This window comes from Podarcis cretensis (assembly GCF_951804945.1).
Source record: "Podarcis cretensis genome assembly, chromosome: 7".
Classification (NCBI taxonomy): domain Eukaryota; kingdom Metazoa; phylum Chordata; class Lepidosauria; order Squamata; family Lacertidae; genus Podarcis; species Podarcis cretensis.
Genome location: NC_137176.1, coordinates 52,146,305 through 52,174,156, shown reverse-complemented (window position 1 = coordinate 52,174,156; position 27,852 = coordinate 52,146,305). Strand labels below are relative to the sequence as shown.

At 40.4% G+C, this 27,852-nt stretch overlaps 1 protein-coding gene across 5 annotated transcripts in view; it reads right to left on the bottom strand.

Moving 5' to 3' along the window:
• SPIDR (scaffold protein involved in DNA repair) overlaps positions 1-27,852 on the bottom strand; it is a 161,409-nt gene that overhangs the window by 34,328 nt on the left and 99,229 nt on the right. For all 5 annotated transcript variants that reach the window (XR_013840415.1, XM_079982659.1, XM_079982660.1 and 2 more), the window contains exons 9-10: positions 21,528-21,729; positions 19,412-19,686 (exon numbers count right to left, since the gene is read on the bottom strand). Coding sequence is in view for 4 of the 5 variants with exons in the window: in XM_079982659.1 (XP_079838785.1) it covers positions 19,412-19,686; positions 21,528-21,729 (477 nt within the window). In the remaining variant the exon portion in view is untranslated. The remainder of the gene's footprint in view (positions 1-19,411; positions 19,687-21,527; positions 21,730-27,852) is intronic.

Genomic DNA, 27,852 nt, shown 5'->3' with positions numbered 1-27,852 from the left:
AGAGTCGATTTGATATGTCAACTGGAGATAGATAATGGTTATCTGGATCACTGGTGATCAAATGCCACATACTACAGGATGTCCCCACAACCCTAGCCTGATCTGCAGTGGATGTGAGAGCTCCTGCTTTTTACCTGATAGGCCAAAAACGTCATTCAAAGAGAGCTGGGGAGAGAGGAGAATGATTCCATGGCAGAGGAAGAAGAGGTGCTCTAGTCTCTAAACGTGAGAAACCCATGTGGGTTGGTTAAAGAGAGGGTCCAATTCTCCCAACTGAAGAAACTGGACAAGTAGCATCAGAAAGCACCTTCCGGTGGGAAAGTCCCGCCCATGTATATTTTTGACAACTAGTTTGTGACAAAGTTAAAAAGAGATCAGATCTTTCAAAGACAATGCAAACATGAATTCTCAAAAATTACATTTTAAAAATGCAAACAAAATTGTACTGGTTCAGAGATAGATAATCTCTAATGGAATGATTTAACATTTGAACAATCAGAAGTAATTTGTATGCAGAGATGAGAATGGATTTGGAAGCATTTCTCTACAGCTGCCCTCTGAATGGGATGCTAAGATAATTTGTAAATACACCACAGAACTAGAACTTAAAAAAAGAAAGAAAGAAACAGAAAACTGTAGGACCATTCCAAAATTATCTTAGTAACATGAAGCAAATATAAACATCACAGCTTCAATGGATGCACAAAGCAAATGAAATAAAACATAGTTGATTGTGGAATGGTGCCTACATTTGTGATGATATTCTTTCTGTTGAACTGACACTGAACTAAAAATATATCCTACACCAGCAAAATAAACTACACAACAGAGAGGGGAAATAGCAGGAAAGGGATCTGCTGGAGATCCTTGTTTGGCAAAAGACAATTCCTGCTTCAGGTTACTAATCTTGGTTCTCTTCCCCCTCCTCCTCTCTAAAACACACACAGAGACTTTTCAATTGTTTTCGGTTCTGAGTGCTTTTGCTGGCTCTGTTTCATATGTGCATGCCTCTGAGAGAGAGAGTCTTGTGTGTATGTGAGCAGACTGTTTACAAAAATTATGGTAGTGCTTCTCAGCAGCCCATCGAGAATTCCAGGAAATGGCCTCTGTTATTTCATTCTAGGTAAATGTCGGCTCATGACAAGCAGCAAAGCTGACACAGGACATCTCCCTCTGCTTTACAGTCCTGCAGCGAGGCCTCAATCGGAGGGAGAGCGAGAGCGAGAGCAGGAATGAGCCATGAGTGGGCGGAGTGGTTTCCCAGCACTCTACCAACCACAGCACAAGGAATTATGATAAACACCACTCTGGAAACAAGATACAACAGTACATTGTGTTCTTCAGAAAAACATCCAGACTTCAGTTCACTTCAAGTAAACAGTTAATCTTGTTTACCTTTTTAAAAAAATTTGATGAGATGTTAACTGAACAATCCAGCGTGCAAATGAAACAAGATTTTTTCCCCTCTATACAATTCAACTTTTGTGTTTGCTTTGCTCTCAGCAATACCCTGCCACAAATTAGTCCAGTATGCCAAGTTCTTATTATCTGCATGCACCATAGATTTCCCCCTCCTCCCTTTTTATTGTGTGTGTGTGTGTGTGTGTGTGTGTGTGTGTGTGTGATTTATTTATTTATTTATTTAGACTTAGCATGGTGCCAAAACAATGTTTCTTGCAAGCAGATGAGATGTTGGAATAATTAGAGTGCTTTACTTCTTCAAAGTTTGTAACAGAAATGTAAATAAATGATTAATTAATAAAGTGCTGCTGGGAAAACAACAGTCAAGCAATGGAGACCACATCCTAGGCTATCACTCTAAATACCTGGAGAGAAAAAATGTGCACATTGGGATGCTTGTAGTCTATTCTCAACAGAACTAAGATCAGTAATTATCCACAAATACAAACTAAAGAAAAAGTTGAAATTGCTTATTGTAACATATTTACTTTAAATACTGGTTTATTATCTATGCCTCATATATTATCATATATGGTAATAAGGTATGATTTAGGAATACGACAGCATGCAGTGTTAAAGTATGTTAGTTACTGATAAATATTTTGAATAATGAAAATTATCTGTAGTTACCGTACATAAAAGGTTTATTTTTGTGTTGTAAAGCAAACAAGTATATGCCCATTCTAACTTTGGATTTTAAGAATTTGTAGCAACAAGATAAAGTGCCACTTTGTATCTCTTTATTAGCTAATGGTAGCTTCTCTCTGTGGGATAATTCTATCTTCTGGGAAATAAGAAATACTGAAAGGGAATTTTGAATATTTATGACTGAAAGGTAAGAAACTGATTTAACAATGTAATATGTATTACTAAGCACTCTTTTTAGGATTTAACTCAATGAGGTTTTGCATAAAACATTTTAAAAATCACATAGATTACATTTTTTATTATTATTAATTGATAATATATTAAAAACTCTTTGGTATTAAATTATGTGCACTTTTTAAAATCTGAGGCTGAGGATTTGATAACAGGCTATAACTTCTAGGTGCCCAAATTTCCTTGCATCTATGAGTCTTTCAGTCACATGATTAAGAGGGCAGTCAGTCACAGTTGCCTGCAGCACTGTATTTGTACAACTCAGCCCAGTCAAATCTTCCTTCTCCAACCACCCTTCTTCTCCATATCTGAGAGTCAAAGAGCAGAGTAAAAATATTTATTAACTGCAATCATACTAGCTACCCTCCACCCTTCAATACTCTTTCAGCTTGTATCTTGTAATAGGTAATAGATAATATTTAGAGGGTCCCCCCAAATGTATATACAAGCAGTGCCCACAACAAAGGAACACTCTCTAAAGCTATTCAAACAGCATGTGGCCATTCAACACATTTGTTTCTCTGCTGTGCTGTGCCTGCAATGCACAAAGTGAGGGTGCACAGAGCAAGGGTCACAGGCAGAAGGAGGCATAGCACTGGGAGATGATTCTGCCAGTTAATGGAAAGAAGTGGCAGATATCTTAAGTGTTGTAGACCCTCCAAGGTCATCTCTAAGCTGTCAATATTTGGGCTGACATGTTAGCTTGCCCTCGAACCTGGTGGTACTGTTATTATGTGCCACGTCAGTCCACAGGAAAGCATCTCTCATTCAAGATTTGATCATGGATGAGATGGCTGACCTGGAATGTATTATTGAGGTGGATGAACCAGGTGGACCAGATCTATCTGCCAAAGTTTTCAGGTATAAACCAATCCAGCTTTGAGAGGATACAGAATTGCTATCATCCATAAAAATGCAATCTACTTTACCAGGAAACTATTCTTTCTGGGTACCGGATTTGAGGGGCAGTTCCTCATGCTGGGTCTGAGACACAGAACAGGAATAGTGTTGGCATACTGCCCATCAGCCTCCCTAACTGAGCTGCAAAAAGTGGTCTTGGGGTGGTGTGGAGTGCCCACACATTTCAACATTCATGCTAGGGCTAACTTGTTTAAACCAGCTCAGGACTTCATGGAGCTATCTTACTACATTGGGTATTTGCCACACAAGGACCCTTCATCTAGTGCTTCCCATAAAACAGTTTGGAATTGGTTCTGTGCTGGTTACTTCATTCTACTGTCACAGACAGCCTATTTCCTTGTAGTCTGGACTAGCAAAGGACCTATTAAGATGGCCTTTCCCTAAAGACTTAGGGAACCTGAGGAACTTCTGATTGCTCTGATATGCTTAGTGCTCCTGTCAAGGCCTGGCCTCACTATGGAATGGTGAGAAGGGGAAGGACACTGGCACAACTGCTTCTAAGTGTCCTCTCCAGTGCTGTGGTGCCTGATTGGCTCCCTGGGTTTCTGGGCAGCTCAAAATGCTGAAATAGGCAGGGTGATAGCCTTGACTACAGGTGATGTATCTCTCAAAGTGAATGAGCACAGATGAAAGGACAGGCCCATGGCAGTGATGGTGGCAAGGAAATTAAGTCCTCAAGTAGCCATCCAGCACAACTGTTTGGACTTGTATGGACTGGTAAAATGGAGCCTCTTCAGTGGTCTGCTGTGACAAATTTGCAATGCACAGTCACATACTACAACTGAATGAGACACCATTGGTTGTAAAGGTGGTGTTCAGTGCACCAGTGCTATTGTACTCCAGTCTTGTTTCAGGCCTCCCACTATTTCTGGTTGGCCACTATGAGAACAGGCTGCTGGCCTAGCTGAGCCTCTGGCATGATCCAGCAGTAATCTTAAGTAAAATGGTATGGGATCAGATTCAGGGGTTGTGGATATCCTGAGGTTATGCACAAGGAGTTTGGCTACCACAGGTACTATCAAGCCTTGCCCATCTTGGCTTGTTACAGCTAAACAGAAGGTGTTGACTGGTTGGGTCCAGTGGGTTGCAAATGCCTGATTCACTGGCAACTGTGCTTTCTCTCCATGGTGTTCAACATCTATACATAGCCACTGGAAGAAGTTATCATTACATAATGAGCATGGTGTCATCAATATGTGAATGAGTGCCTGGACCCCATGAGGGCTGCTGCTGCCAGCCCGTGTGGACAGGGAAGAGCAAGTGCTCCAGCTTAGCTTCCTCCCTCACTCTTGCGCTTTGCTCCTGCATGAGTGCTTTAGCTGAGATTCCTGCCTTGAAGGCGGTTGGACTAGATAAGGTACCTTCCAACTCTACAATTCTATACAGTTTTTTCTCTATAACATTTGAATTAGTTGAGGCCATATATGCGCTGGACGTAGTAATGGGGTGGATGAAGACTGAATGCCAGCAACCACTCTGGGTAGTTGGTACTTGGGTTTGGGTGGTGCTGGTCAGTACCTTAAAAAAAAGCACTGGTTGTAGGGATTACATGAGGAGGAGAACCACGTACACCATCTTGGCCTCCTTGGAGAAAAAGGTGGGATATAAATGTAAGAAAGAAAGAAAGAAAGAAAGAAAGAAAGAAAGAAAGAAAGAAAGAAGACTGTCTGGAAGCTGCAAGTGATGCAGATACAGCCACTATAGTGCCAAATGGTATATTTAATTGCACCCATATAACATCCATTTTGCAGGGGGTTATTCATGGTTATGAATAAAAGTATTGGGTGTTAAGCCCTACCCTGCAATTCTGTTTTAGGATGGTAATGCAGGAAACCTTAGCAGACTTGACTGGATTAGTGCTGTGCCTTGTGCAAAACAGAACATTCAGCAGAGGAGGCACGCAGGAAAGAAAAGCATTTGAAAAATAGAACAAGTCATTACCACACTTGACTCTAGCACCGGTCATAATTTCTGATGCCTTAAGGCAGAAAACAGGAGTTCAAAATAGTTTCTTATTTATTATCTGAAACTTAATTTTGGAAAGTGCACCAACAGGCAGAGAACAGGATCTAGATCTAGTATTCCCTTGGTACAAAGTCCTATCTTTTAATGAAGTTGTATAGCTCTGCATTGAGATGAAAGGTACAACTAGATAGAACAGGATGACGTCTGGCCCTTTATCATCACATGCAGATTTGTCACCAAATGGTTTGCTGGGGGCTTTTTGTTTGTTTGTCAGCCAGTCTTCCAGCTGCTGAAGGATACACACATGAATTTTAAAACATTAAAATGTGATAAAGATATACCAGCATTTAGCTGGTATAATTTTGTGTGAGAACAACTGTTTCTATTTTTAACATCTCTTTAAAAATGGTTTAAAAAGAGACATAGTTAAACTGCTGTGAACACATGAAGAATGGCAATCAAAGTTAATCAACAGCCGTCTCGCACTTATATATGACTTTTCATCACAAAAGACCTCAAAGAGCTTGACAAACTATCTTCAGGATGGATCTTGGTTCTTCTTTTTTGCTCCACCCACATAAGCAGTATTTCCCTGAAAGGGATGAGATTTTCTTTATCAGCACTGAAAAACAGGTCTATTTACTACTAGCCATAGGCTTAACACAAAAGCAAAGAATGCTATTATCTAATCTAAACTACAGAGGGAATTGAGGGAGACTAAAGGTAATCACACAAATTAGGATTGGACAAGGGCATTTTGTTAACATCATCAGCTAACACATTCAAAATTACTCAGGCAGTTTGGATATGAGTAGCTTAGACTTTGATTTTATCCCTCATGTGAATGAATATATAGATAGCAGAACACTATGATACAAACATACTGTGACAGTAGCTCAGTACTGATTGGGGGTGGGGAAGGAAGGGGAGTATTATAAAGAACCAGCCATATCATATTTTTGAATGTCACAGAAATCTGTAATTTAACTGGTTCTGAATATGAATTTGTCCAACTAACAGCATCTCCTTGGCACTTCTGCCACATCTTCTCTAATTTGTAACATAAAACAATATATTGCTAGATTCTGAGCATTTTCTGTCAGAAGACTTGCTGCACAAGAGCCAGCTGGTTTGTAGGTGTGTGCACAAAAGTCTTAAACCCCTTCCTCTGAATGAAACTCTTTCTGATTGCTATGAAACTATATGAACTGCTGAACTAATGACTTTGTGGAACTATAGAGTTATTTAACATTAAGTCTTGCTCTTGCTAAAACACCAACTGCTGTAAATTACAAGAGCAGACACACAAAACCAAGCAGATTTTTGGCTTGCCAAACATCTTCTCTTGGGGGGGGGATTCTCTCATGTCTCTTATAAACATGGTTGTTCTCATGCTCACAGATAGAGGTTTGCTTCATTTTCACTCTAGAGGCTATCTCAGATAAAAATTCAGTTTTAAAACTCCGTATTTAAAGTACTCTTTATGGTTCAACAAAAGGTGTTTTTGCATGCTCATCTCTTACTCTGCTTTCTAGATTACCGGCCAATACTTTACTTTACTTTTATTTTATTTCAAACCAGCTCTTCATTAGGGATATATGATGTGGTAGAGAGGGCACACCAGCATGATCTTTCATCAATGCAAGTTGTTGCAAAGATATACATTTATCTTAACTAGGTGAACCCTCTCATTTATTGAGGCAAGACTCCATGGTCTACTATACTTTACTGCAACAATGCTTCTTGATGTACTACAGTCATGGGGAGACTCTGGCTAGCATGCCAAATTTGGCCGTCCATTTGGCCTGCAAAGCCGTTTTTGGGAAACTACACTGACCCACCCTACACTTTGTCCCATTTGAACGACTGTTCATGCAAGCAGGACTTTCCCATTCTCTCCTCCTTCCTGAACACTGTTCTGTGCCTCCAAAATATGCCACGGACAGTTGATAACAGGGTGCTAGAGGGGAAGGAGAGAAACAGAAAGCCCTGTCACATCTGCTGGAGTGACATTAGATCTCATCATTTATTTTTTTCATAACTGGGTGAATCTGAAACACCTGCGAGTTTATTAACGCAAAATGGTTCAGCTAAAACTAGTTATACACCATACTTTTAGAGTGCTTATCCTACTACAACAGAAAATAAGAATTTTATCAAAAGGTGGCTGTTATGTAATTTATCAGCCAGTGGATAATTTTGCTTTCTATATGCAAATATATTGTGCTTATTAAATGGTGAGTATTGTAACTGTTCTGTTCATAAGTCAAACCGACCTAGGGAATGATAATCTACAAAGTGAAAATGGTTAAGCACTCCATAACATTCTCAGGTGTAAATGGAATCTTTATTTACTTTCTAAATCATATCACAGGACATAGTTCTTACAGCCTACTGCTCACTGATATTAAAGCTGCTGGATCAAAAAAGAAAACAAAATATCAGACTAATGAATAAGTAAAACCCAGGGGTTAAAGTAAAACAGGCTCACTTATCTGTTCCCCCACTGGCATTACTTACTTAGATAATTTCATACCACATGCTGCTCCAACATATCAGAAAGGGGAAGAAAGCAGGAGGGATCCATCATTGTACTGGATTTAAAGACAGGAATGATATGATGGGGGGGGGGAATGATCCCACTGAGATCAATCTAGTTGAAATGACACGTTTCTATCATGATAGGGATTTTACACTTTTTTTTTCTTTACAAAAAACACAGATGCAACCAGTGTTTGGGAGAAGGGAGGTTTATGCCTCCACAGGCCAAGCTTCTGTTTGCAATATTGAACTGTGATGCTGCAAATAAAATAAAATAGAGGTCGGGCCTATGGTTTTATTTTGTATTATCTGTGGTACCACAGGGACATGTGTTTTCAGAAAGTTTGAAGTTCAGCCTTCCACCCATCTGCAAGATAAGAGAAATATTTCAGCTCTATCTTGCACATTTCTATTTGAACATCAGATACTGTGCTATCTGTAAAAATGCCATGTAATTATCAATTTAACATTTTATTCTTTCCCCCATAAGGTTGCAAACTGTACTATAGAGCTCAGAAATACAATTTTTTTTGCCATGTAAATTAGCCAGCCAAATGCCTCCTGTCAAATGTCCTTTCACAGCCTCACTTTTTAAACTAATCAGCTGCCACCAAATGATGTTTATGGGTTGAAAGAGACTAAATTTTAGAACATTGCATTTTTTTTATTCTATACACAGTTCCTCAATAAAAAGGCAATCCTATGTACCCCAGTTTTTAGAAATTAACCCATAAGCCCTCTTCATCCATTATATATATGGAGATGGTTCTATAATCGAAAGGGCAGTGGGACATGTCACTGGTCCTGCGCACAATGTTTTGTAGCTCCCTGCCTCCAAGATCCACACACTGTGTGGATATCTGAGTAGGGAAGCCAATGCAAACCAGAACCCTGATTCCATTGAAAACTGTGTGTAGGCTTCTCTACAGGGCAGCTGTGCAACATGGGGGTGGGCAAGGCCCGTCTCCTTCATATGCACAACACAGGAAGGCAAATTTAGTTACAGCATGGGTAGGCAAACTAAGGCCTGGGGGCCAGATCCGTCCTACAGACAGTCCAGGAATCAGCATGTTTTTACATGAGTGGAATGTGTCCTTTATTTAAAATGCATCTCTGGGTTATTTGTGGAGCCTGCCTGGTGTTTTTACATGAGTAGAATGTGTGCTTTTATTTAAAATGCATCTCTGGGTTATTTGTGGGGCATAGGAATTCGTTCATCTCCCCCCCCCCCAAAAAAAAATAGTCCGCCCCCCCCACAAGGTCTGAGGGACAGTGGACCGGCCCCCCGCTGAAAAAGTTTGCTGACCCCTGAGTTAGAGGCAAATGAAAGAGACAGAAGTCAACTGACCAGTAAATACTAACCAGTCAATCTACCACCTATTGTATGATCAACCACAGTAATTCACACAATATTCTAGGGTGGCTCATATCCATATAGCTCAGGGCCCCTATGTGAACCTGCAGCCATGTGGAAAACCACAAGCTTAGAATACAGAAGGTCTTAGGTCCCATCCCTAGTAATGGGCACTGACAAAAAAAGGGTGGGAGAGCTACACTTAAAACAAGAAACAGTGCAAATAGTAACAGGGAGGAGCAGGACCTCTTCCTTATTGTACTACTATCGCTGTGGCAAAGCCATGGGCAAGACGCATACTCCAATCTCAAACAGAGTGACATGGTAGGGAGCCCACTTCTTCTCATTGTATGCTTCCCATTATGAAACTGAATACTTTCTGAAAGCATCAGAGAGGACTGGGGTAGTCATTTCCCTGTTCCTGCAGTGTCCCTGCACATGACAAAGCTGTGTGATAAAAGTAGCAGCAGATACAAGCTTTCCCCATTGCTAAATTGCCATGCTGGGTAGGGTAGAACTGCACCTGCTATATTGTTGAGTGTAAGTCAGGAGATAGGACCATGCTGTAACGTTTAGAACTTGAGAGAAAAACTGAGTGGGAAACACAATGAAGTGCATTAAAAGCCTCAAGGGAAATGTTAAGATACTATTTATGTTCTGTTATTTTCAGTTTATTTCAAAGCACTCTTGGGAAGATTAATTAGTTCATAGCTTTATAACACTTTGAAGATGTCAGAATTCAGTGAAAAATCTGTGCCAAAACCTTTGCTGCTATCTGGTTGTTGGTGTTCCCAAAGAAGTGTTGAGAAAAACTTATTAGTATCCATTGTATCTCGGTTAAACATCAGAAAGCTGAGTAGCTGCATTAGGCACATTAAAATAGGAAGCTGCCTTATAGGAAGTCAAGCCATAGTCAAGATTGTCTAGCAGGCGCCTCTTCAGGGTGCTGGCTATTGAACCTGGAATCTTCTGCATGCAAAGCATGTCCTCTAACATTGCTCTATGGCCCTCCGTCTAATATAACAAACAATATAAAAATATTTAAAAGCTAGTAGACTTCCAAGACGTTTAAATAACCAGGCACTACTTCTGCAAGCTTGCACTGAGGTAAGACTTGTGAAGGGCACTGTGAATCTGACTGAACTGGTCTTTTACAAGTTTTACAAAAACTGCTACTACATACAGGGTGAGTCTTTTAAAAGAGGCCCTGTGGAACATGTGTACTCTGTATCCACGGGGCCTCTTTTAAAGGACTCACCCTGTACAAGCGCCCCCCCCCTTACCTGGGGGTTACGTTCTGCCATAAGTGAAATCCCATAAAGCAAGGAGACCCTCTAAATGCCTATTTCCCCCTGCTCTCCCACTCTCTCTCCCCACAACTGTCTCTTCAACTAGAGTTGAAGCTCTTTGGCTGGCTGGGGAGACTATGGGAAAGCTGCGGTGGCAGCTGTGCTACCCAGCAGATCAGCTGTTAGGCAGGGAGGCTGAGCAGCCTAAATGAAGCCCTGCTGCGACCTCCAGTCTCTCTGGGACTTCCTCTGCCCTCACTGACATCCTCTTTGGACTCCAGGAAGGGTCTCCTCATGGGCCATGAAAACTCTCCTGTTCTTTCCTGCCATTTCCTGGTATGAGTTTGTTTATTTATTTACTTATTTCCCAGTGCTACGCACAAGGTACTATAGTCATCCACGAGTAGAATGTGTGTATGTGGGAGGATGCCTGTATATATCAATTTCAGGCCAGGCTTATTTTCCCCTTGCAAGTGTTCTTGGTTTTATAGCAATTGGTGTCTCTTCTTCCTTTGGTCAAAGGATGGGGCCAGACTGTTATTTTCCTTTCTTGCTAAAATCCCAGGACAACACACAGCTGGGAGCTCAATGTTCTTTCAGGCAGGGAGGAGAGAAGCAAGTTCCAGCATCTGCTTCTTCCCTGATCGATGGATGGGGACAGCGTGGTCTCTCCCAGGTCAATGTTCTTTCTGGAAGGCATGGGCTGTAGCCTCCTGGTGGCCCTAGATTCCCTGGCTGATGACAAATGCCAGAGTGTGCATCCCTTCTGCTCTCCAGTCCAGCAGCAAATGCTCAAATGTCACTTCAAATGTTTCGGAAGAGCAGTATTTAAATGCCTTAGCTAAATTTCTCCAGATGCCAGTTCTCAGGCGCAAACAGCAGGTCCAGAAGGAATGGCCACAATATATGCTTTTCACTCACTCTGCATAGAATAGCAGACTCTAAGCCAAGTAATCTACTCTTCTACCAACTAAGAACAGGAGTCAGAATTAAATAAGGGTTCATTAAACTGAAGTGTCTCTGAAAATCAGTTGTTAATATCCCAAACAGATATGAAATCTCAGTTGCTAGTTAATCTCTCCAACATTGCTTTGCTTTAGACCTGTGCTTTTTTACCTGCATAAATGTACAATACATACTAGGTTCAAAGATCTTAGGCCAATAGATTTGCTTGTGCGGTATGATTTACAACTACCTAAAGGATTTTTTAGAAAAAGTCTCCCGTAGCCATATTTCCTTAAAACTTAAATCTGATTAAAAATAAAACCACAAGTCTTGCTATCTATTCTGTACAAAGTGCCTCCTTGGGTGCAGGAGCAATCTAAGCTCTTGCGTTTAAAACAGATGTGTACTGTTCTAATATATAATCTATGACAAGTTGGAGAGTCTTCTTGTAAACGAATGATACGATGACTAACAACTCCATTTCCATCAGAAGCCGTTAATCCTACGTAAGAAGTCTGCACGCTAATAGATGTCAGAGGCAAATGTTAACCAGCTACAGCTGGCTACAAGCTATAAAAAGCATTAATGAAAACACAAATACTAACTTTTGCCACCCCCCCTCTACTTCTTCTTAGTTCCTACGTCAAGCCTGTGCACAGGCATCACTTTCCAAGGGCTCTGTGTGAATGAACTCCCTGCTCTGAACTAGCTTGGTCTGGTTCCCTGAAGTTTGTTTACTGAACAGCATGTGCAGAGACACTGATCATGGGGGAAATGGGGGGAGAAACAAATCACATGATTGCTTGGCTCATACAATGGGTATTACTGATAGCCTTGAAATATGTGCTTTTTTAGAGCAAATAAGAACAGGAAGTGGATGGGAGGAGGTTCTAATAATGAAAAGTACAAATCCCAATACAGGAGTGAATGAACGTGCATTAATACAGTACACTTAAGTGAATGTAGAAAATACAAAGTGGAATGTATTTGACTTTGGGAGAGCAGAACATTATTTCTTTGTTCTCCTATACTACAAAACATTTTGTGTGTCAAATGTAACATGAGTATTCCTAGAAATGTGGGGTTGTATTGTCACTTTTTAAAATAGAATAAAATGTGGACACAAATGCTTGAGAAGCTTTAAGTGTTTCCTATACATAAAGAAATACTCCTGATTATTTCGTAGACTCTGCACTACTTGCAGATTATTAAATACCATAGTAAAGTGAAATTAGTGAAACCAAATTAGCTTAAAACCACTTATACTTAATGGGCTAAGGAATGACTTGTTACAAAATGAGTAACACTTACAATATAGACAAAGCTAGTTTTAATATGACAGCACTATGTATAATAGAGCTGCACAGCTATTATGCTGAATATTCTGAATCATCAAAATATAATTTACAGATGTAATGCAGCCTGTCCTGAACTATTGTTAAGGGATCAGGAACTGGCTGAGAGGCAGCATGCTGCATTCCCTGAGCTTTTCTGTTCTCCAACACAAATCCCTGTCTTCAATCTTAACTATGATTAAGGCTTACACTGGCACCAACCTTGACCATAGCTAATACTATGTGTATCCTGCAATAGTATAAAAGGATGAATTCTACCACACTCTACTAAAAATGAATACCAAAACTGGCTGGAGAGTATCATAATACTATATGACCCCATATGATATTTTAAGTAGGGGTGCTGTGACAAGTAGGAGTGCTAGCATATCCCTGATTGGTTTCTCTGAGCAGCAGCACATTAGCATTTTTTGCCTGGATGATGTTAGCAAACTTATTAATTTTTTGGTGCTTGTCCACCCAATACTTCTATCTAGGTGTGTTCTCGATCACCTTTTTGCAGTGTGTGATTATAACCTCAGAAGATATGATATAGAATAAATATATGTGTTGCCATAGTGACATAAAGAAAAATAATGGCTATAATATTTCAGCCTATACTAAAATACAACATCTACAACACAATCTCACCATGTATAATTACAAGTGCAACCCATTCTGCATTGAGCCCTGAAGCATGCAGTAGCATGCTTGGGGTGGATTTCAACAATGGACAAAAATAATATCTCACAAAAATGTTGCCATAAGGCAGGGGTCAGCAAGGTTTACCTTGCCTGGGCCAGTTCATTCCAGTGGAGATCCCTCCGTGGGCCAGATCACACGCACGCCCACAATTTCCAGTGTCTGCATCTACGCAGACGCGATTTCTGGTGCTGCGGAAGTGAGTCCCCACACAGCACTGTGCTGGTTTAGCGCAGCGGGCGGGGACTAGCCAAGTGGACGGCTCAGTTCGGGGGCGGCTTGTGGGCCGGTTAAACGACCCCTGTGGGCCGCTTGTGACCCATGGGCCTTAGGTTGCCGACCCCTGCCATAAGGCATGAAAAGAAAGTTAATGAGAAGCCAAAACTATATTGCATTTGGAAAGCAACCTAAATTTGTCTAGACTGCAAAAAGTGAGTTGGGTCCAATGAAGGAGGAACATTTCTGTCAAAAATGTTGTGATGCACCCTACATCTGAGACATGATGGACTTTCTGAGATGAACAGTGAATTTAGGGGGAGGGGGTTTAGGTGCTGATATCAGTAGATCTCCAATGAGACAGCCCATTAGAAATGTCTTTAAATGAAAATAATTAACATTGCTCTTCTCAATACCTGTATTCTGCTGTATCCCTCTTATTGTCTGTTAAAAGAAATAGTACACCCCATATGATGGTTTCTTTAAAAAAAATTAAACCTGAATTCATAAGTAAATATTTCACAAATTTGGGCCATCTAATCCTATATCTATTAATATTAACTCTATATACAACACACCCAACAACACTGTAGTGGGGTGCCAAGAGCTATTCTTTTTATAGTACTATACATAGCTTCACTTGCCTAGATTTCATAAGACTTCTGATTAGCTGCTCTAACATGATTATAGCACAACTATTAGCCAGGCCAGAACTGAAGTGGGAGGTAGGGTTATGTTGTATACGTACTTGGACTTCTGCTTTTCAGCACAACATTTAAAAGGCACAAATATTCAAAATGAAGAAATGTCAGAAAGAAAAGGAAAATTCCACACTTTTGATGTACACCATCTCAGAATACTTGACATATACCAGGTGCTGGAAAATTACTATTCTCAGGTGAAACTACTGACTAATAACTAGTATCGCACATACTGGATCGTTGCTCTAGGGCAGGAAAGTTACCTTTACAAGTTGCCTATGACAGGCTCCTTACACTTTAAACCACTAGATAACTCACACAGTAACAGTACATCTTCTAATTTGCTCCACGGCAAATTGCATCCTGAATATATTGCAAAAAATATAATAAGAGAAAGAATAGAGTACTCAAACGAATAAGCAGCACTTATACAGCATCTTAGAGTACCACCTTTGTAAGTTCTCAGTAATCCTTTCTACAACCCTACCCTGTGGTTTGTTAAGGGGGTTGGGAATTGTAGCTTTGTGATGGGTAAGTATGGTTCCTTGGATTCTTGGAAGAAGCCATGACTATTAAAGCTGTGTAAATGTGCTTTAAATGTATGTTGTGGATGCATCAAAACCAAGCAGGGGTGAGGATCCAATGCAGCAATCAGGGGAAAGGAGATGGACATTACACAGTATCATTAAGCAGGTGAAGGTTCGTTCATTCATTCATTCATTCTGCTGTTATCATTATTATTTCCCAAGGAATAGGAGCTTCATATAAAGCTCTCTAGGCTTCTCAAAAGGAAGAGAGAGATTATAAGGGGAAAATGCTTTGGGGATAGCACCCTGGCTTTCAATATGTGAATTACAGATTCCACCCCTACAGTTCCTTGGGATGAAACTTTACAGTACAATTTGATTATCACACTTTAATCTGCCATGGGATTTATCTTGCTCAACTAAGGAAAAAACTAAGGGAAATAATGTAAGAGCCCTTAAATAGCAATGAGACATCTTTATGAAAATGCTACAAATTGGACTCTCTTATTTACGAGATACTGAAACATTTCTATCATATGGAGTTCAGTGAGGCACATTTAGGTTGTCTGCTTCCTGTTTATCTTGTACTTGAAAAAAAAGTCCCATAAGTATTAAAGTTCTTAAAAATCATGCTCATGAATGCTTTGTTTAGAAACATTTACTTGAAAAAAATGAATGGTATGTCGTAAACAGAATGGAAGTTGCCCACAAAAGAAAACGATTTGACAGATGCTAACATCTGTGAACATGGATTTTCTACAAATGTCCTTTCCCTCTTTAGCCGCAATAAACACTAATTTAAAATGTCTTGTGTAACACAGGCTTGGGTTTTCCTTAAGGTAAACACAATGGTGACCTCAATTCAAATTTGCCTACCTTGAAACGTTAGCAATAGCATTGGACCCATTATCTTTACTCAGATAAAGAACTTGCAATAAATTCAATGGTGTTTGTGTTAAGATAGGTATAAGTAGATACATAAAAGTTCAGCACGGAAAAGCAAAAACTGTAAAGAAGCTTATGAATAATTCACATCTGAATCAGCTAAGTCTGATGTAGTCTACGTACCACTGTACAAAAAAAAATGCTTTACAGAAACTCACTAAAAGTTGCTGGAGCATAATCACTCCCACTGAAAGACCATATATTGCATAATTAAAATTCAAAAATTATATTTTGCTCATTACCTACATCTTTTAGATCTAATCTAAACAACTAAGCACCTCACACTATTTTATTAATTACTGACAGGCACAGGTGGGCACAATGTTGTGTTTAAAGCAGGATGCAGCTTTTTCTTAATCCCTGCAAAACAACATGGGTGCTTCTTACATCCACCAAGTCAAGCCAGAACACACACAACACATTAAGAAATCATATAGTTGGAAGGGATCACAAGGGTCATCTAGTCCAACCCCCTGCGAGGCAGAAATCTTTTGCCCAACATGGGGCTGAATCCCACAACCCTAAGTTAAAAGTCTCATATTCTACCTACTGAGCTATTCCTCTGAACACTAGGGAAGAAGGCTTGGATTTCCCAAGGCTATTTCTAAAGCAAGGGTGCACAACTCTTGGCTGGGTGTGAATGTTAGTCATTGTTTCTAGTAGCTGCAAAGCTCAGTTTTCTTAATTTCTCACTCCACTGGAGAAAAGTATATCCTTGTTGCTTTGTGTCTGTATGTATGGTTATAAAAACCCACCCCAAGCCATGCCACTGAGGCTGCATTTCAGCACACGACACGGACACCCTTTTCACGCAAGCATACTCTGCATCTCTGTATTGCTGGTGGCTTTTGTCAAATGTGCCATTCAAGTGGCAGAATTTACTGGGGGATTTCCCTCTTAATCACCAAAATTATTTTTTTGCTTGCCAATAGAGACTGTATTTGTGAAATAAGTACAAATTTGAGTCTACTGTATTAAACTGTCCTTAAGCATCTTAGGGAGATTTCCCCCTTTTATGGTACCTAGGTTCAAGAGTAATCTTTACAACTGTTTTTTTTTTAAATTTTATTTCTATGCTGCGCCCCTGTGAATTGAAACAACAGAATACCTGATGAACTACCATTCCAGATTAGATGGAAAATCGAAAACACAAATATGCATAATCCAACCTTCACTACAATGATATCAGGATGGGATACAGTAAAATTAATTGCAAAGTGCAACAATATAAAAAATTTATAAAGCAGTTAAAACAGTAAATACATTCATCCACATGAAACTGAAGAGTGAAAATTGCTATCAATCTGGGCTGACAATTCACAACTCATAAAAACTTGAGAAACCTGTATCTTAACTTGGTATTGAAATGTAAAAAAGAATCAGTGCCAAACATGTGAGCATGTGTAAGAGTGCCGGGTAACAGGGCTGTTGGCATGTGACCGTTGGAGGGATTCCCAGAGAGTAACATAACCTTAAGGCCAAGAAAAAGATTAGCCACCTGTGCCCTAGACAATGAAGGTAATCTGAATAGTCATATCTTGCCATCTGCAGGACCTCCATCAACACTGCCCAGGCTTGTGCCCCAGGGAGGTTACTATGTTCCTTCTAACACAAAGGTATGGCTTCAATCCCAGGGGGTGCACTCTACTGTCTCGAGACCAGTGGCGGAGCAAGCCAATCAGGCACCTGGGGCGGCGCGCGGGCCCTCCGAGGAGTCTGCCTGCCTCCTCCCACTCAGCTGCCCTATAGCTGAGGGGGAAGGCAACGGGCAGACTGTCAGGGGCAGTGCGGAGCCTGCAGGCGCTCAAGCCACCACAACACTCCCAGGAGAGACACATGGCTCAGGCGTGCTGCAGGCCCCACAGTGAGTGCTGCCTGGCATTACGTCACCCGCCCCCCCTCAGTGGGGACACCCGGGGGGGCCCACACCTACTGCACCCCCCTTGCCATGCCCCTGCTTGAGACAGGCAGATCTGCCAACTACAACAATAATCTGGACGCACTCTGATTTTCTTGCAAATATGGCAGACTAACTACAAATTAACCCTTTCATCCCAACTGAAATAAACTGAGATAAACTGGTATTTGACTTTGCCGGGGACTATGAAAACAGACACCTCACTCAGAGCAAGAAAATATTAGAAAACCAAAGTATGTATGGTGCCAACAGTACAAAAACTGAAACAGTGAATTAGATTTTCCACCCTTCAGCTGTCAACAATCTACATTTCTTTCCCAATATTTCCATCAACAAGCTCTATGTGCCACTGCAAGCTGGTGGATTTCTTCTTTCAAGGTACTTTTCACAAGTTGTGTCCAATTCCTTTCGGGTAAACAGAAATTAAGCTCACTAGTATCTGACAGAGGAGGTGAGAGTGAGAGTGAGAAAAGATACTGCACCTACTATGCACCCTCAGATTAAGCATCACCTCTCTCCTCCCCCAACTTTATACTGACTACAACATTAATGTCTCACATCAAAAATAACTGATCTGTAGAAAGGACTTTATGATCTGAAAACAGAGACGATGTATGTACCTTTGTAACCCAAAAATCTTTAATAAAAACAATTTTTAAAAAGAAGAGTTCTGTTATAGGGAGACCTTAGATAGCCAAGTTCTCTCAATATCAGTTTCCTATGCACAAAAAAAATTTCTCTACAAAAAACTATGAACATTAAGAAGAAACTGAGAGCATTAATAGGGTAAAAACTAATTTCAGATGAGAACAACAATTTGAGAATAACATAGGAAACATAATGAGACTGCAAATTTAATACAGCTACTTGATGAGTAAAATGTCCTGGTTTCTTAAGTACTGTACTTGGAGTCTCCAGGCAGGATTGGGTGAGATTAGCTGCTGCTAGCCAGTGAATAGTCATTATTAAGCTAAATGGACCAATGGCCTGAAACAGCCCCAAACTACCAAAGATGTAGTTTGGCATCACCAGCATTATTATAATGATACAAATGAATGGGTAATTACATGGCTCACTACAAGAAAATTAGTTAGACAATTCAAACTCATGACAGATTTTGGATATGGGCTGCAAATGATGAATAAGTTATCTAGTCCTGCTCTTTTACTTAAAAAAAAGGAAAGGAGCACCTTGTTTTTAGCTAAAAGGTAGGATTGTTCTTGGGACGCAGGTGGCGCTGTGGGTTAAAGCCTCAGCGCCTAGGGCTTGCCGATCGAAAGGTCGGCGGTTCGAATCCCTGCGGCGGGGTGCGCTCCCGCTGCTCGGTCCCAGCGCCTGCCAACCTAGCAGTTCGAAAGCACCTCCGGGTGCAAGTAGATAAATAGGGACCGCTTACCAGCGGGAAGGTAAACGGCGTTTCCGTGTGCGGCTCTGGCTCGCCAGAGCAGCGATGTCACGCTGGCCACGTGACCCGGAAGTGTCTCCGGACAGCGCTGGCCCCTGGCCTCTTAAGTGAGATGGGCGCACAACCCCAGAGTCTGTCAAGACTGGCCCGTACGGGCAGGGGTACCTTTACCTTTACCTTTAGGATTGTTCTAGGCTTCATAAAAAAACTCAGGACCGCCTGATCAACATGTTCAGTCTAGCTTGTCTTGTACTTTGACTGTTCCCATTAATGCTGAGATTCACACTAGGCCAATTTCTAATACTCACCTAACATTTGGCAGGTCTGAATTTAACAATGGTGCAGTGTTCTCGGAAGTGTTGTTTTTCTGAAGGTGACACCTTAAACCGTCTTTAGCAGGCAAATAATACACCCTTTGAACAACCACTTGGACCTGGATTCCTCTCCCTCCAGCTCTTCCTTGTGTCTCCACAATATCAAGAAGAGAGTCGCTTAAGGGAGTAACTGCAAAGGGAGATAATTTGGGCTCATTGTTGCTATCAGGATGCACAGTCTTCAAAGTCTTCATATTGAGACAGGGGATCTGGCAAAAAAGGCACAAACCAAATCATTGTACAGATTGCAGGAAAACATACAGGAAAGAAAGGTTTTGCTTACCACAAATTCCCATCCTTCTAGCACAGAGGTGGGCAATGTGTGGTCCAGAGACTCACCTCATTTTATATGCTCCCACTCCTCAACATCTCCTGAAGCTACCCTAATATTTCATCTCATCAGAGCTCCTTTCTTTCTTTCTGTTTGTTTCCTCCTTATTGTTCCTGGCATTAAACATGTTTCCTCTTTCTATGTTTTTTGGGAGCAATTGGAAGGAATAGTATTTGATTTTGGGGGGAGGGGGAATAAAGAACTTTTTTCCTGGTTTTATGACTTGAGGAAAAGATGTCGTTCCCCCAGCAGCAATAACTGTCTGAGAACAAATTGGCAGGGGTCTTCCATATAAACATCTCTGTGTTTGAGTAAAAAAATGTGTGTGAGGTAGACATGGTGAAACTGAAGCAGAACAATCTTTATTCTGAATTACAGTAGTTTGTCTAGATGACAAACTGGTGAAAGAAATGGCAGTAGCTTTCTCAAAGCAATTTGTGCTTTTGTCTCTTCTTAATAAAGCCATGTGAAGGTGAGCATTTTCTGCTTGGCCAGTTCTTGCCTAGGAAAGCACAGATAATCTCCCTCTGATGAGGTTGAAGACTGAATCCACCAACCAAGAGGAGATAAGATGGATGTTCCAGCCTTCGTACTCCTATAACAGCGGCAGGGCAACTTTTCTTTTTCTGTCTAGGGCTGCATTCCCTTGGGAACAAACATGGTAACAGAAAAAACAGAACCGCAGTCACAAAAAATTAAGGTTACAATCCTATACAAACACTAGGAAGCCGACTGCTGACCACAGTGGCTCTTACCTTTCAGTAAACATGAATAGATTGCACTTTGAGATCTATAACAAACACAAATAACTGATAATATGGAGACAGTGAATGCCTATTTGTCCCCCCCCATTCCTTTTCAACATGTGTCTATAGGTGGAGATCAACCTAAACCTTAACGAGTGAACAGGCTGCCCCGTCTTTACTCTGAAAAGAACAGGAGATACGGGTAAATAAAAATATCTTTTGCTCTTGGGAGAGCAGAGGCCAATGCTTATATTCTAGAAGTAATCTCATTTGAGTATGTCTTCAAATTGATCCTCCACAGCCAAAGGCAGAACCTTTGGGCAGAAGATCCACTTTATAATGCCTGCTGTATGTGTGAAGAAGCTCAGAGATTCTCCAAGCGTAAGTGAAGCTCACTAGCAGAACCTTCTTAAGAGGAGGTTCATGTCAGGAAACATTAAGAGTTCAAAAGGACAGATTAGAGCCATGACCACCCAGTTCAAGTTTCACATAGGAATGCTGTGGACTTCTCCATGTATTATACAGTGTTGTACACTGTGTGTTTCCCCACCTTCCCTGCCACTAAAGGTAAGATGGAAAATGCTGCACAATGACATCAGAACACATCCCTAGAGCTTATGGACAGGGAGAGTGGGAACACCACTGGCTTGCTGTTTGACAACATGTAGCTATCCCTTTAGAAAGGCTGGTAATTTTAAGTAGCTGAGCAGCAAATCAGATGAAAAGTAATCTGCTAAATATATGACAGCAATACTACTCAAGACAGTATCACATAAAGCAAAGTATCACATCAGTTCAGTGTGTCAGGAAGGAAAAATCTTGATTGTAAAATATTAATATTATTCACTAGCAAACTCTAAATCTTGCTTAAATGAAGGATATAGAGCGAACAAGAGCGTTCTTGCATGCAATGTTTGCAAATATCTGTTCATCAACTCGCTACAAAGTGTTAAGCTGTAAAATTAAACATTACCTGGTTAACTGCAGATGTTTGAGGCCAATTGTCTTTTATGGTGGAAAAATTGAATACCCAAGCTAAAGATATCTTTCTTTTAATAAGCAATGGTTCTTGAAGATGTTGCCTTTCCATCTCTGTTGGTTCTTTAATAACTTTCTGACTGAAGTAAGTATTCATGATAACTGGAATGCTATCATTTGGAAGAAGAAGTCTTTGCCTGAAAAACAGAATCATGGTTATCTCATTTACTTTAACAAGTTAGAGCTGTAGACTAGTAAGCAAACCTATAATCATGAATTAGAATCTGCTTCAGAAGTATATGTAGATTACTTTCCTGCAGTCTTTTAAAATATTTTTTACTAACAAGTTAATTTTAACATACAGTTTGAAGATGAGGATTATTATTTTTGCTGAAATGGCCATACTAATACATTGCTATAGACTAAATGAAAACTAATACACAATAATTTTGTGGCTAATTAGATTAAGTTTATTGACTATTGTAAGAAATATTAGTTACCACCAGCCATACATTATGGGTTTACAAAAAATATTAGGTTATGTGTTGTAAGCGTTTGATGTATTGGTTTAATAGCCGATTTTTTAAAAGGGCAGATTTGTGTATTAATCTGGACCAATATATGATTTAGCCTCATTAATTGTCCATTACAAGCTTTTGTAAAATCTGGTACAACTGAGCAGTTTGATGTGTATCATGTGCTTTTGAACAACAACAACAATAACAACAACAATGAGTCCATTCCCATACTTGGCTATGCAGAAGCAGTGCAACATAGCACAATACCCAGGGCTCCCAATATTGGCACAACAGAAACACTCCTCCCATTCTGATACTGGAAGGCGGCTCTGCCTGCTTTGCTAAACAATAATCAGCACAGCCGCTTTGATGTAGAGAATAATATGTTATAATACACCTGCTTTGTTGAAGGGGAGGGGCCATCACTGGTTTCCTTACTTCCAAGTAAAGAATGTGGACAAGATCCATGGAAGTATGAGATCTATCACTGTATACTTGATCCCTGATTATGTCATCTGCACGGGGTGTAGCCAAGTAAGTCAAGAGTGTAGTAAATGCTTCATCCCGCTCTAAAGGATAATGTATTTGCACCCATAGTTAAGATGGCTGTGTCCCTTTCATGGTGAAAACATGTTTGGTTTGGCTGCACTAGGTGCACCAGTATTGAGAAACAGCTTGCCCCTTGAAGTTCATATAACTTCCTTTCTGATTGCTTCTACTAGCTTGTGTAGACATCCCACAGGCTTTTAACTTATGAGGTTGACATTATTTCATTGAAGACTGTTTTATCTGCTGTGCTTGTCTGGTTACGCTCGGGTTACAGACACTTCATGTTATGCGTTTTTGGGTTGCGCACCGCACCAAACCTGGAAGTACCGGAACGGGTTACCTCCGGGTTTCAGCGCTCGTGCATGCGCAAAAACACTAACTCGCGCTTTGCGCAGAAGCACCAAATCACGACCCGTGCGTGTGCAGATGCGGCACTGCGGGTTGCGAACGTCCCTCCCGCACGGATCACGTTTGCAACCCGAGGTTCTACTGTATTGGAAAGGCACAGTATAAACCTTTAGAATAAATAATAAAAGTTTAAGAGTGAACTCCTAGCAACCAGCATAGCTTATTATTTACAATTGGCTTTTCCCTTTATCCTCTTTGTCTTGCACAAAATGACAAGAGATATTGGGATGCAAGCCTAAGGAAACAGACACGACATGCCTACTATGCTGAGAAAAAGGGAGTAAGAAGTCATCCAATGTATGACAATGCTGCTTATGCATTCATAAGTTTATTTAGTTTGATTTATTAAATTTCCATAGAGCCCTTATTCTGAGGATTACAGGGCAGTTGACAATATAAAAACACAAAAGTACATACTATAGTAACAAAGAAAAACAATATCACCACTATCCCAGCACAGTTTAATAGGCCATAGATTGTTTAATTAACCAAATGCCTGGGAGAGGAATGTTTTTGCCTGGCAAGATATGTTATGCAGACGCCAAGCAAGCCTTCCTGGGGAGAGCATTCCACAGACAGGGAGCCACTGCAAAAGAGGCCCACTCTTATGTTGCCACCCTCTTGACCTCTCATGGAGGAGGCACATGAAGAAGGGCTTCAGATGGTGATCAAATGGTGCAGGTCAGTTTATATAGGGAGAGGTAGTCCCTGAGGTTTTGTGGTCCTGAGATGTTTAAGGCTTTACAGGTCAAAACCGGCACTTTGAATTGGGTCCAGAAACTAATTGGCAGCCAACTGCTTCCCTCTCTGCTCGAGTTAGGTTGGTGAGTGTCTGTGCTACAGATGGTGACTATTCACTTGTTTGAATAAACATAGAACTCTGTTTGCAGAGATTGCTAAAACTACAGGCATATGATGGGAAAAGGCATGGCAAAGTTTTCAAATAGTTAACTATGTAGTGCAGCAGTAGCAAAATCAAACAGGTCGAGACATTGCTGAACTATATTTACATTCTGTTACTGCATTTACTTTCCAGGGTTTTTAATTAGTTCCTCCTATTCATTACCTGGGGTGTGTGGAAAATTGTGACGCTCAGTCATACAGAAACTGCCTGACTACGGTAAATGAAACAATGATGGGAACATCACTCCAGGTTTGTCATAACAGGGCACACTTTCTTTTTGGGTTCTGTCGAAACCTCAGTTCACAGCATAGTAATGGTGTCTGCAGATCAGAGTGGCTAACATTCCATAAGTGCACTGGGAAATTATGGGAGGTATTTTTTAATGTAAAGCCACTTGTACATTAGTAGAACAATTCTGAACCAAACTGAAATAGACAAGTGATAAGAAGGGGTTGCATCCAACCCTGTTCTATAAAGAGTAAGCCTGCTGAAATTAATGCACCTAGATTAATCATGCCCACTAATTTAAATAGGTCTACTTTGAGTAGAAGTAGCACTAGAGCTGCCCCATCTGCTGCCTATCTTGTTCATGCAAGGTGGCAGTGTTCCTATGGATCCTGAAGGTGGTGTTGACCATTTTCAAATGTATCCTTCATAGGCAAATTTGTAGCCAGACAACTGAATGACACTGTAGCCAGACAACTACAGACACTGAATGACACTGATTATCTGGATCAATTTCAATTTACTGTTCAGCATTGAAACAGTTCTGGTAGCCCCAGCGAATGACCTAATACAAGGAAATATATATACTTTGAGTGTTGCCCTATTATTTCTCTTGGACTGCAAAGAGTCTTTTGATACCATGGTATACTACTGGATTGACTGTCCAAAATGGGAAATGCCATGTTCTAGCACAGGGGTCAGCAAACTTTTTCAGCAGGGGGCTGGTCCACTGTCCCTCAGACCTTGTGGAGGGCCAGACTAGATTTTTTGGGGGAGAAATGAACAAATTCCTATGCCCCACAAATAACCCAGAGATGCATTTTAAATAAAAGCACAAATTCTACTCATGTAAAAACACGCTGATTCCCGGACCTTCCACGGGCCGGATTTAGAAGGCAATTGGGCCAGATCCGGCCCCGGCCCCTCCGGCCTTAGTTTGCCTACCCATGTTCTAGCAGTTCTGATCCTCTCTGGATGGTTGTTCCAGAAGGTGGTACATGGCATCTATTGCTTTGCCTTAAGCTGTGCGACTGAGTGCTCTTATATACCATCTATATGAAACTGCTTAGGTCATTGAAGGATTTGGGGTGATATGAAGGCCGCTCTAGAGAAGATAGAAGTGGTGGTGGTGGTTTGTCTGACCTAGGAGGTGATGGTCAGCCTATGCTGGAGAGCGCTGTACTTCCTCTGAAGGATAACTCTTGCAGGCCAGAAATGCTCTTAACTCCAGCCTTGTCTGTAGAGATACAGCTACCACCCATGACATGAAGCACCTTGAATTCAGGCTGGTGACCCAGCTGCAACCTTTCTTGACTAGAGATGTTCTAATCTCAGAAATCCGTGCTTGGAATAACATCTCACCCGGAGTGCCGCAATGCATTATATGAAGGGCTGCCTTTGATAACTATTCAGAAACTACATTTGGTTCAAAATACTGCAGCTAGATTGCCAACTGGGACTGAGTGAAGGGTCAATAATGTAAGTTTTAACACAACTACACTTACTCCTGGGCCATTTCTATGCACAATTCAACATGCCAGTTTCTAAAACCCTAAGTTGTTTGAGACCTAACTACTTAAAAGAATGGCTGGCTGTTCTACCATAAAATTACAGGACACACAAACCAGCAATATATTGATTGGGCACGTGAAAATATTATGGCCATTTGTGGTGGCACACAGCATAGGGGGACAGGATATAACCCAATGTATCCTCCCAAGAGAAGGATTTCAGAATTACAGCAAAAGACTTGGGATGTGTGAATGGGGGGGGGGCATGAATTAAGTACTCATTTCAGATTGTCAGCATCCCAAGATCTAGTTATTCATAAACAAATATTAGTGAAATGTAAATCAGAAACCAATGTAAATCAGAAACCAAATGTAAATCAGGGAACCAATGCTCTTTAGCTACTGGCAGAGAACTGTCAAGCTGTGTATTAACGTTATATCTTTTGTACAGGTGCCTGCTCTCAACTAAATGACATGCAATGCCAAGAAGTAGAGGCCAATATAAAACAGACACATATTTTTCCTGATTATCATTTACAATTACTCTTATTGTTACCCATTATGGCATTAATCCAGTGCTCTCTAGAGCAGAAAAAAACTTGGATACAACTAGAACACATAAGCCACCTTTGAGAAACAACTGCCTGTTGTTTGACATTATTTTTATCAGGAGTGCTACAACAGTTATTAGCAGAAATCAGACCTTGTTCCGTGATCTATGCATTCTCCCAAAATGTTCCATGGGTAGAGCAGGCTCAGACTTACTGGTATGTGCTAGTTGTGAACTGTTGGAAATTGTGGTTTATTTTCTAACACATACACAGAGTACTTCATAAGTAATACACAAAGTAATACACATACACAAAGTACTTTTTAAATGCATTTTAAATAAAGTATTTTATTAAATTTATATACTGCCTATATAGCTGAGTTCTTGTATCTGCTATCAATAAAGCCATTGGTTTTCTGGACAACTCCATTTCACAAAGGGATATGATATGGTTAGCCTGAATAATATAATTACAAAAATTGGTTCCTTCGTAACTCTCTAATTCCCCATATCAGATAAGAAATGAACAACAATACACTTTGAAATACAAAAAAGTAAAGAAAATAAAGCAATTGTAATTTCATTGAGATCTGAAGTAAGATGGTGCTCACTGAGGCAGACAGATTCGGCAAGATAAACAATCAAGCTGAAGTTATTCTCAAGTGTTGGCAAATTCCACAACACAAAGTAAAGGCAAAACTAAGACTGAAATTCTGTCCTCATATAACCCCACTGAGTTTAGCAAGCCCCCCTCCTTTTTTTCTTTGCTAAGAGCAAGAACAGCCATTGCACACTACAAAGTAAAGACTAATTTGCCATGTTTACTTTTCTCCCAGTTCTGTGGAGTTCAAGATATATCTCAAATACATTTCAGTGTGCATTATTTTTTGAATCATTATTTTAAATCTTACTGCCAAGCTGTAGAACTGTTTGCCAGGTTCCTGCACAAAGAAAACTTTATTGCCAACTTTAATCACTTGAGAATTATTAGGAGCTCATAATGAAAATATTGGCAGGTTTAACCAGTTCTTCAGTACTGCAGTTATTTCAAATTCCCAGAAGCTTCATTGTTCATATACTTCGTATTACTGTTTAACTCCAAAACAGAAATGGACTACCACTTCAGAATGCCCCGAGACTTGGGTTTTTTATTACACACAGGAAATAGAGAAGAAGACAAAGGCTGTGATCAGGTCAACCATTAATTCAAGCATATTTAGCAATTGGAAACTAAGCTCAATTCTAGTTGTAGGAGAACTAAAAACAAAAAAAATCTCTCATTTTCATGTAATAAGTTATACTCTTGTAAGTAAAGAATATTATCTACATGTTTTACATGCTTAATCAGAGGCTGGGAACCTGTGATCCACATCCAGCTCACAGCCAAGTTCCTGACTGAGTATGGTGACAATGAACTTTGATTAATGAACTTTGATTTTTTTTAGAGGATAAAATGTAGACAGTCAAAATATAGCAATTAGGAACAGGTTCATTATAAATATTCCATGAGAATATTCCCAGAGTATCAAAAAGTTACATAAATTAGCTTTTAACACATTACAAAAAAATTGTTCAGATATTGTTGGGGTGAGGCAAGAGCAGAGAGAAAAGAGGTGGCTCCATCCACCATTGGCTCTGGCCCCTGATTTGACCTT